General features: G+C 37.6%; 1 protein-coding gene across 1 annotated transcript in view; it reads right to left on the bottom strand.

The window, feature by feature from the left end:
* Positions 1-506: 506 nt before the first annotated feature.
* The window catches only part of HNRNPLL (heterogeneous nuclear ribonucleoprotein L like), a 29,586-nt gene continuing 18,109 nt past the window's right edge, over positions 507-11,983 (bottom strand). Inside the window, exons 7-13 of the mRNA XM_082758252.1 lie at positions 9,445-9,516; positions 7,839-8,056; positions 7,552-7,673; positions 6,932-7,133; positions 5,971-6,028; positions 5,755-5,853; positions 507-4,092 (exon numbers count right to left, since the gene is read on the bottom strand). Of these exons, the coding sequence (XP_082614378.1) occupies positions 4,037-4,092; positions 5,755-5,853; positions 5,971-6,028; positions 6,932-7,133; positions 7,552-7,673; positions 7,839-8,056; positions 9,445-9,516 (827 nt within the window). The 3' untranslated portion in view covers positions 507-4,036. The remainder of the gene's footprint in view (positions 4,093-5,754; positions 5,854-5,970; positions 6,029-6,931; positions 7,134-7,551; positions 7,674-7,838; positions 8,057-9,444; positions 9,517-11,983) is intronic.

Genomic DNA, 11,983 nt, shown 5'->3' with positions numbered 1-11,983 from the left:
CCTGAAGCACTCTGGGGAGCACCAGGCTGCAGTGGTGACTTTAATTTTTCCTTACTTTGGGGCTGTTACTCACAGGGGATCTAAATCAAGATTTGTCTTGTTTTTAGGGCTGACAGATTATTATATTTAGCCAGATATACAGAGGGCAGTATCAGCTCCTCTGTGATAACACGCCAGGGTTTGGTCAGAGCATCAAACACGACAGCTGCAACGTGTAATTACTGCAAGGCAAATCTTACAGCAGGGCACTCCTAAGTTACCTTTGAGATTCCAGATCTGTGAAGGTGGAAGGCTCTCAGCTTCAGCATAGCTGCATCTAGTTTAAGGTCAATAATCAGAAGAATTATGTTTTCTGCATTAAGAACTCTTCACAGAAAGCAGAGCCCATAACCATGTTTTATTTTCCCATGCCTTCTTGCACGCTATTTCTAGACAAGGCCATGCCAATGCAAACAAGATTATTTTTAATACCACCTCTGTAATTGCCAAAAGGGAATAAACCAACAGATTGGGTAGACATAAAAAGCTGAAGTGTCCAAAAATACCCGAGTAGCTACCGATGTAAGAATACAAGGTATTTTCAAAAGAAGACTCACGAAAATCCAAGAGATATTTAAACACAACCCAGAAGTGGAAAAAGAAATGAGCAAGTGTGTTTGTGTTCTCAGACTCCAATGTATTATTTAAAGGAAGAGACTGAATGTCTCCTGCTAAGACATCATAATATTCAAACAAATTCAAGCTCTGTTCACAAGGAAACACACAGCAGGAAAAGGAGCAAGTTGCATTTAATTACAATAGAGGGTTTCAGCCAGTTACAAGCCAGCTTACCCCAAACATCCCCTACTAAAAGACAGAATTAGCAACATCACATTAAGTTGTATCATTCCTTTCATGAAGTAAAACACCCGAACGTTTCCTGAATGGTTCCTTTTAAATCTTTTCTTATATCACCCTAGTGATACACTCCATCTTGCTGTGGTGGTATAGAAAGTCAAAAAGCAACTCTTCCCAATTCTTGCATGTAAGGGGAAATGAGTACAAAGAAAGATTAGAGTACCATGAAAGAAGATGAACAGATCTCCACCTCAACGTATCATTTACTTCCAATGAAAGGTGAGCAATTAGAAAAAATAACCTTTTTTTTTTTTTTTAAACAGTGGAACAGACGTGAATATATTACAGCGTGAACGCAAGCTGCTTGCAAGCAAGAAATATGCATAGCAGTGCTCACTATTTTGCATATATGGCTTATGCAAGAGGGACAGAAAAAACTGCATTGAGAGACCTTAGTAGTTTAATTTTAATCTGACAAATACAGTAAGTGGTAGGCTGCCAAATTACACACAAACGTCACTCCCCTCGGAGCAACTCTTTACCTGCCCCACTGCTTTGGCTCTATTCTAAAGAGCAAGATTACAGGTGAACACAGACCTCGATTTTGGAAGGAGGAGACCAACCTCATTCCTCCCTGAGGACAGCTATCTATCCTTGTGGGCCCAGGAAATGACATTATTTTCTTTTTACAGCCAGAGACCAACAAGGAATTTTCACGTTCTCAACTTTTACATGAAGAAGATGATTATTTTATGTAGGAAGAAGGTTAAACAACTTCTCAGTCTCTACTCTTTTCTTCCCCACATGGCACAGGCTACTCATTTTGCAAAACAGGGACTTCCAGTTGGTGTCACGTACTCTCAGATACACCAAAAGCTAGTCTGTTTTCAGTGTTTTCAGACTGATCTGAGCAGCCACAGGAAAGATGCTGTTCACCTGAGCATCTTAGGCACTGAATGCTGTGATCCACCAAGGATACAGAAACATTAAAGTGCTTTTTTTTCTTTTTCTTTTTTAAACCTGAATGCTCTTAGGGTCACATCCTACATCCCAAACCGGACCAACAGATAACACACTAGTTTTAATGCTTAACTGCAAACCACTTGACTTCTCAAAAAACATTGATACAAATAGCAATGCAAGTTATGACAGGAGGAACTGGTTTCCACAGAACATTCAAGGAGATGGAAGAGAAACGAATGACTGGGAGAGATGTTTCACAATTAAACCACTTGGCAGCACAGAACACTAGTACCCAGCACTACTGGCAAGTAGCTGGCTATGGCACATCGCCTTCCAGGCTAGAGTTCTCTGGAAGCAGTTTCTGGGAGAAAAGCACGAAGGCTGAAATAGCACTAGCAGTGCCACTACAGTGCAAGTCTGTTTGTCATCTTCCAGACTAGCGGCCGGTATTATTCCAAACCTTATGCAGAAAGAGTTGCCAAAGAGCAGCAGTCCTTCAGTTCCCAGTTCAGATGTATTAGAAGCCTGCTTTGAACTCCTGAAATACTCATTACCTGGAACATGAATAAAATGGAGGCAGACAGGATGAAAATGAATCATAGTTGATGGGAAAACCTGAAGAACAGCTGACATTTCCCCTGGTGTCATTACATGTATTTGCCTTGAAATTAAAAACGGGGAAAATCTAGTCTGTATTTAAAAACATGTGCAATGCCCACAGTCTGTAAACATACTGCAACATACTTTCTCAACGACAAGCATACTGCGTTAATATAATTTTGCATAAAGGATGGATACGGATAAAATCCATAAAGACAGAATGAAGGACTTGTGTGATAAAAGAAAACACCTGATGAAATTATTTGGATCACTAAGAGCGGAACTAAAAGAGGCACTAAACACTTTGCTGCAAAATCAGAAAGGGGAACAAGCACCAGGCCTGGGACAAGAGCTCCCAGACTTCCTGCTTGGATTCCTGCTTCTGGGGGTTGGGCCCAAACAAGGTGCAACTTCAGTTCTAGAAGAGAGAACTGAGGCGCCGAAGTCCTGGGACACAAGTAACTCATTTTCCCCAAAGTGGAAGATTTCTCATCTCACTAGTTTCACACCATGTGATTAGGGTTATATTCTCTGAACCCTGCAGAGACAACCTCAGTTTAAGCGAGAGGCTAGTCAAGTCTATTCACCCTATGAATCCTTCCATCATCGTAACAAAAGTGTAAGGTAAATCAGACAAAAGTAAACATTGATAAAGGAATCCAGTGTAAATGAAATCAACAATCCAGGTATGGTGGGGCTTGCTTTTTGTTTTAACTTTTTCCACCACCTTGATCTCTACTGTGAATAATCTTCTGTTCTCATATATCCAACTTTTACCATTTAATAAGTCATAATAACTACTTAAAAGAATTCAAAAAGGATATGTTAAACACCAAGATTTAAATTTAAGTTATGGAAAATGAGGATGAACACACTGATACAAGCTTGCAATTTTAATTTTAAAAAGGCCCCTATGGTGGGACTAGCTATAGATGCCATCATGCTAATGCAAACTGAAAATATTTTTTTTTTAAAAAAAAAAAAAAAAAACACACTATAAATAAGTATGAATTCACACCATACACATGTACAATTAATAATTTGCTATGTTAGCTTTGTCTGAACTATAAATCAAGTAAGCCTACACTGCTAAAAATTCAGTATGTGCAACATTAACCTGATTAAAGCTCTTTATAAATACAAGCTTTTTAGAATTGCAACATACTTCACCACTTAACATACTGAAAAACAAGTTCTACATTTAAAATTCCAATGTAACAGTTCTATTTGCCAATTAAGACTACAAATGGAAAAATACTTGCTAATCTTTAAACATCCTCAAAAACGCAAATATATTTCAATTTTGGAAGAAAACAATGGACATTTTAAGGTCTGAATGGTACGCTGCCTTGTTTACACTACTGGTGCTTCCTTAGAGATCTGAAGATACTACACTAACGAAAGAGAGACTTTGTAGTAAGCTTACAACACATATTTCTTAGAGGCAAAAAGAAAAAAAAATCTGTTTAGTATTTTATGAAGGAACATCCATTTATTATAAAACAAGATAAAAGATATTAGAATTAAGTTGAAACAAGGCAACATTAGAGCAACCACTTTAGAGCTTTGTGAACGAAGTGTAGTTTCAAACTTGCAAATCAAGGTGAATGTAGCTCTTAACATGCAGTCCTCTTCTCTATAAATGCGATGAAGTAGAGAAGCAAAGCTTCAAGGTATAAGGGTTAGAGCCATCTGTCAGGAAACAATATGGAACATGCTCAGTAAAGTGCCCTGCGCATGGCTCTCCTGCTGATCAAGGAAATCACCTTGCATAATCTGACAATTTTACCACTTCTGTGGATGTAATGCTTCCCCCCAAACCCTCAACAGCCAGCAGACACCAGATGACCTCTAAGTAGGTGTTCTTTATAGTTTACCAGCATTTTTTAGACATAAAAGCAAAGTGATGGGCCTGATCACAGGGAATGCAGACAGAATTCCAAATATCGTACTATACACAAGAAAGACTTCGTCATTATTGCTGTCTGCCTTTCCATCTGAGCTGTTTACAAGAGTAGTGTTCAACAGACAGTTTCAAAGGCAAATTGCATAAATATTTCACAAAGTCAGGATTTAGAATTTCTATCAGAGATAGAGTGACACTGGACAGTATTTATGCATGTCTGATGGGAAAAAAAGAAAAAAAGAAAAAAAAAAAAAAACATTAGGACACCCAGGACTTCCCAGAAAGCCAAGCATAAGATAATCTCCCTTTACTTGGAAAGGCTCCCAAGTCCCACAGCCAGCACACGGTTGGTACTCTCAGGTCAAGGAAGATGCATCAGCCAACCTTATTACAGCAAGCCTTAACGAACGGTCCTTAGTTTAAAATATTGTGTTTTCCAGCAATAGCTGTATGTGATTACACATCAGGGTTTGCTTTTTTTTTTTTTTTTTTAACGTTGAAAGAGTAAATTCTTCTGTTGTCTAACTTGACCCCAAACAGAGATAAATGTGAAGTTGTGAACAGTATGTTATCAAGAGTACCTTAACGAAAATTCCTGCCCCTGAAATAATTTTAGTCCATTATTGAGAAGGTGCACAAAGGTGGGGGAGATAGGAAAGATTTAAGCTAGTGAAACTTGCCAGGCAGAGACAAATTCTTAACAGCTTGGAGAAGGTAGCTTAAAATAATGTTAGGCACCAAGCTGGATTCAAAGTTATGTTGGTGAACACCTGGAATAATTCCATTTACTTCTATAAACTGTCTTAATTGTCCAATGCAGATCTGTCCCACTGTGCATTTAATTAGCAGGTGAACTCCCTCTCCATTCTTACTAGTTTGGCCTCCTTCTTATTTAGTTTGGCCTCCAAGTTTCCGATTTGAAAGAGAACCCACTACAGGAGCACTGAACTCACAGCAGCAAGCTGTGCAACTTCCAATAATCTTCTACCCAAAGGTATTGCAAATTTCTCTGCACTTATTGAGAAGGATACAAAAGAGCTTTGGTAAGACAGTGTATGTTGGGTTTGATTTTGATGACAGTGGATTTTAAGCAATAGTTTTTCTGCCTTCCTTTTTGTGTCACAAATTGCTTTTTTTTTTCCCCCCCTACAACTTTCCGGAACTTCGAAGTTGCAGAACATGTTTGGAGTTCTACAGGTTGACTCAAAAGCTAGGAAAAATTAGTGTCATTTAGACAGAACCTAAACTACAAAGGACTAGATACACTGTACCAGGTATATTTGTATACTGTGATATATATATACACACACACGCTCACACACACACTAAGCATGTAATGAAAATAATGCCATTTCTAGCTGCAGACTGAGCTGCTAAAGCTTTACTTTGTACAATAACAACATGAAAGAAAAAAAGTGATAGCAGTAAGATCAGTAAAACTGACTTACTTGGGACTCTTATCTGGTAGTGATTAAGTACAGTGAGAGCTTCAACTGCATCTGTCTTACATTCCCATTCCAACAGACCAGAGAGTGTTTTGGCAGAGGCTGTCAAAATAAGAAACAAAAAAGAGGAGGGGGGATAAATAACCTCTTCCTGACAGTGCATGCTCTCATCAGAACTGGAACTTAAATAACCCCTTGAATGGGTCCAAGTTTACTTACGTTTTGGATCAAACACTTTGTATTTAATAAAGCTGAGAACTTCATGATCCTCACATAGCTGTCACAAAAATAAAATGAGATGTAAAACCCCAGCAAAAATGCACATAAACACATTAGCAAAAATCTACGTTCCTGGAAGATACACAGAAAGGAAAACACTGTCTCTTTATGAGAGTTTCCAAGACCTTGTGGCAAATGAATATTTAAGAATCTTGTTTAGATTAATAACTCTTTAGAATACCATACTATAGTCTGCAAAGCAAGGCTTCTGTACCCATGTTTTCCCAAACATTTTATAGGCAGAGTTTTTAGAATATAGGTGTCACTATCACCTCAAATATACATTTAAAAAACAAGTTGTTTTTGACATTTCCACTTCAATACAGTAGCTCAGAAGTTGTACATACAAGCATATCACTTGTGAACCAGATTTAAATTTCAAGATGAAGCCTGAGGCACACAAAAAAAATAAAAATCACTGAACTGAAAAATAATTACCACTGACTCCACTTCAGAGGCCCAGTATAATATATCTTAAGCATCCAGTGTTTATTTAGGATGCAACTGTACAAACTGTTCCTTATGCAAGCTCTTCTCCATTCTGAAACATCTTAGTAGTCATTAGAATAATCATCTCAGGGAGTCAGTAAACCTTTATGGACTGCAGTCTTAATTTTCACTATGTTTGGCTTTCTTTAACAAGTTTTTTTCTCACCCTCCACAAAAAAAAAAAAAAAATTACTTCCAAGGTCTCGTTTTTCACTTTAAAAAGAGAATAATGCTAGAATAGTAAAAATACAGTGGCTTCTATAGAGAGAGGCTACAAAGCTATTTTAAGAACTAATTATCTCCCAGTTGCTATCCCCAAACTATCCCAGTTATTTCATTTTAAAAGTAGCACACCATAAAGCTAGGATAAGGCCCCCAAGCACTATTTGTCACAGTCATTGCAACTGCCTACCTTCACAAACGTTTCTTCAGTTACGCACAGGGGAACATTATAATAATGCAGCACACAAGAGGGTGGTTGGATGATGTTTTTAGATGCTTGGCCAGCACTGGTGAAACGATTATTCTTACTCATTGCAAAATCTTTGTAACTACTCGTGCCATCCTCCAGTTCAAATATCTGGCTTGGAACTACTGAATGCTGCTTGGAAACACTGGGATTTAAGAATATAGAGTAAAAGATTTTTAAACAATCAAGACTTGCATACTTCGCACACAGATTATTGATCTAGCCAGAACAGACCTGACATTTCTTTACAACAATTTGAAATAGAAGAACAAGAAAAGTTGGATTTGATACCTTCCTTAATAACTGTAGAAAGGGTGGATAAGACACATTAGTCAATACAGCTTATTAACAACCAATCCATTAGCACCTATATATGTCATTAGTATGAGTTTGCACTGAATTTGACAGCTGTCAAATTCACAACAATATATTGGAGTAAAATAATAGTTGTAAATTGGAAATCATAACTCTAACAATGATAAAAGAACAACAGGATACCCTGTCTTTGCAACCTCAATACGTCTGCCCACTCTCAGACCATTAATCTTACAAAACATATTTACCAGACATTAAGTCTCTTTCCAAATAACTTGACATTGTTGAGATGTGTGACAGCTCTTTCTACAGCGTACTCATCACCCATTTCAACCAGTGCTGTGCCTGGAATAGTCTTCATAAATTTCACCTAAAATAAATAAGGAAAAAAAAAAAGTGACATTGCGATGAACAGCCCCAGTTAAGAATTTCACACACTGTCAGGGAATATTTTTCGACCGTCCCAGCCAGGCTTTCTCCAAAATAACTAAATCCACTGCAGTAGCTTCAAAGCTTCTACCAAATTATGCCTTACCTTCTCAATGTTTCCGTACAAGCAGAACAGGTTGAAGACCCTTGAACAGTTCATCTTTAGCTGATGCAATCCACTAACCATGACAACTGACCCAGAAGGATTTCCACCATGCATGTATGAGGAGGATGCCTGGGGCAATGGATAAGCAACGAGTTCTGGAGTGTCTCGAGATCCCATTCGGTAGCGGCTTGGTAATGGCAACAAGGGACCATGTGACCCTAAGGAGATGAAACATCATGTTATCAGATGGTTAGAAACAAGTCTCACTACTTAATCATGCATTAAATCCCATATACATAATGCATAATTAAAATGAGCAGGATGAAAAAAAGGTTTATCATGGTTTCCATTGATGTTTTTTCCAATTTAAAATAAAAAAGAGACCTCTTCTATCTCCCTTAATATTCTATGTCTATTCTTATATCACCAGATAACAAGGGAGGAGCCATTTCATGGTATTGTTTTTATACACAAATGGAAAAAAAATGCTATTTCAGTAATTATTTTAATGATAGCTTGAATTACGGGATATATTCCTTCAAGATTATCAGTTTTCATTATTAGTACTAATACAAAACAAAGATGATTTATTTTCCACTACTGGTAAAGTGACAGGTACCACTTCTTTTCAAATGAAGAGATGTTGCTAGCATGCAATATTTTTCTTGTTTACAGGAAACATCAGTATTAGACAGAGTAGGGGATCCCTGTTCTTCTGAGACAATAAATATTATGAAATTCACATAAGCTGAGTATAGAAGGGACTTTTGCCTTTTTTTCCCCATTAGCAAAAAGCAGTAATGAGGAGGAGAAAGCAGTACAGGAGTAGAAAGCCACGTTACTTAAGGTGGAAGCGTGCATCAGAAGAATGAAAAAAGAAGGCCACTGAAGACAAGGCCCAACTCAAATGCTGGTGATTTGAGGAGCCTTTGGAAACAGTAGATAGAAGGTCAATGTACATGGTGAAATAATACATTTCAAAAGAAAGATGCAAGACAAATCACATTGCACCTGACAGTAAATAATTGGAATAGTCATATCTAAACCCAGACATTAGTTTCTCAACCCTTAGGTCTTGATCCAAACCATGAAAATAATGGCAGATCTTCACTTCAGATAGCACTGGTAATAACTGCATCACTTTATAGAACTAACTCCAACATATCATTCCTAAGTAGTCACATGGCTATACCTTTTCAGAACAAGTCACTTCTTTGCACACAAAGATATCATAGAGCTTTTGGTTGCATGAAACCATTGATGAAGCTATGCTGCCATTTTCTAGAAAAAAAAAACAGCTTTCCCAGTGGTGATGTTACTTTCCAATCATTGCTAGAGTGATGGCAACTGAGAGAAAACATTCTTCAAATGAACATATTTGTAGAGCCGGACACTCTCCATGGAAGGAAGAGTTATGGCAATGAAGACTCTACAGATTTGAGTCCATCACTAGCATTTTTAGACTACAGACTGACAGCACCACATGCACAGAACAATAGGGAACTACTCACGCTGTAGAGGTCCACAGTTATGCACTGATTGAATATTTGGAATTCCACATAACATGTACAGAAATCAAAACCACCTGTCATACTGTGTTACTTACCATAACCATCATGTCTAAATGACGATGGGTGCTCTCCCAAAATAGCTTGCCTCTGGCGGCCCTTCCCTCTGTCTAACATACGGGAAGGGAAAGGAAACAGTTTACTATGGACAAGTATGCACATGATGTCTCCAGTTAAGACACAAAGCTTCTAGTTAAGAAGCAAAAATGTAATTTGAGTCCTCGTTAATTTTAAGCAATTTCTCATTCATTATACATCTAAAACCACAAGGTATAGCCCTGGGACACCAAAATTAAAAGACTGTCATTTGCATAACAAATTCCACTTAAGCTGATTGGGGGCAGTAGCCAATGAGGAGATGCAGACATTTAAAGACTAAGGAAATACCCAATAGTTTTCCTAAACAGACATCACACATTAGTATAGATAACACCATACAGCAGGATTTACCTATGTGTCTCTTAAAACAAATTTGAAATGCAGTACTTTTGAAAGACAGTACCTGAATCATAATATTAGCTTCAACAGCAACACATTTTCAAAGTGGGCTTCTTTCAAGAAGTTTCAGCATAAGCCAACAACAACCTGTATTACATGGTTTCATAATCAGTAAACAGAGAGCATTACATACGTGTACATTTATATTTACAGAACACCTACTGACTTATGGGCGTGCTGAAAGGATTGTACATTATTGCATTATCAGCAGCACATCACAGGTCAACTGAAGAGAAACATTACTGAATAATGCGCTTAACCAACGGTCAATCCTTTAAGAAAACCCAGTTCTCTATGTCATAAAGTTAAGCAAGGGGTCTACATTACTGGAGGAAAGCAGTGCATTGCAGTCAAAGCTGTATTTTCTATTCAGATACATGCTCCATGGCACAGAAAAATTTGTTTCCAGACTTCTTTGTGGAAAGCATGGGGCAAGATATTTTTCAGCTTAAGATAGTTCCAAGGAAATTTAAGGGTGACTGCTGAAAATGACAATCCCAGCCCAATGCAGCTGGAGCTACTTCCCCTGAAGAACAAAAAATATTCATGATAGACAACACAACAGTGGGAGATGAAAATGTGCCCTTTCTGCTCAGGATTTTGAGAACAGGTTCCAAATCAGACATTTACTTTGGCAATAAAGATTGAATACAGAACAGTACTGAGTGCCTTTGCCCATACAGAGCAAAGATTATTTTGGTCAAGTTATGTTTTTCCATTCCTTTTTCTAGTCATAGCTCTGTCGCTCTTAGCTCTGGAAAAGAATGGGCAGTCATATTAAATATTTTTAGCATTTAAACTGTATGTAGTAAACATCTTTCAGAAAATCAAATTTATCATTCCAGTCTGTGGAAGCTAAATCCTTTGAAAGTGTACACAGTAATAAGTGAAAGACTGTAGTTTCTAAAGGAAGATTTCCAGGAGTTCATAGTTTGACAAATATTTCCTCCTGGTGGTGGAGCAGTCCACTACCCTCTCGTTTCCCCAGGCTTGTTCCTTCCTTGAACTAACTTCATTGCGCCAGTAGAAACATTTGTGCAAACAGGCAATGGAACATAAGAACTGATCTGTGTTAAAAATAAAGATTCTTTTCATTCAGGATTTACAATTTTTATTTTTATTTTTATTTTTATTTTAAATCAGGTCCCTGAGTTGCTGAGTACCCTGTTATTACCACCAAAAGAAATGTTCCAAACTACAGTTTGAACTCTCTGGCTAAAAGCCAGTAGAATACTAAAGGACAGGTGGATTTTTTTTTGTTCAGTCTAATGCAGTATGGGCTCAGAGCCCCAGGCACTTGTTAAGAAGCTTTTTTAAGCACAGCAATACTCAGGGGAAGTAAGTAATTTGTTACCATAGAGAAAAGAGTTCTTTAAAAAAATATCATTAAGAAAACACATTTCCTCTGTGTCCTTTTTTTTTGTTTGGTTGTTTTTTTTTGGGGTGGAGGGGAACACAACACGGGGGGCATGAGGGACAGGGGAAAAGCACAGGGGGAGCAGAATGAAATTCTGAAAGGATGCATTAGCATGCCTGTCCTCAGAATGGAATTCCTCTGGACTAAAATCTTGTTTGGTGAAGTCAGACCACTACAGCTTGGGTCAGATTAAGTTCAAAACCTAAACAACGCTGCTGCAAGAGCAAGTTGAAGCACACATACCAGAACTCAATCAAAACAAGTCCTGGATTACTTCACGGACATAATTGCTCTAGACACCTGCTCTCTTTTCAGTGTGTTCATTCAACAGTTTACATTCTCATTTTCCAGACAAATGGATGTGGGCCACACTAAATGAAAAATCATGCTACGTAATACAAATATAATCATTTTTCACGTATGTGCAGTAGTGATATACACCAAACAGAGAATGGCATTCAGAGTAACAAAAAAAGGAAAACAAAAGAGTAGAGTAAGAGTTCTTGAGAAAGAGCAAGCTATACCTCTCAAGTTTTTCATTTTCCACTGTTGTTTTTTTTTGTTTCTTTGTTTTTTGTTTTTTGTTTTTTGTTTTTTCCTTGGGGAACACTTAGTTCATACAGCCATATCTGCAGGCCAATTACATAATGCAATTACATGCA

The sequence above is a fragment of the Aythya marila genome, assembly GCF_965140915.1.
Source record: "Aythya marila genome assembly, chromosome: 3".
NCBI classification, from domain to species: Eukaryota; Metazoa; Chordata; class Aves; order Anseriformes; family Anatidae; genus Aythya; species Aythya marila.
This window is presented reverse-complemented; position numbering and strand designations above follow the sequence as displayed.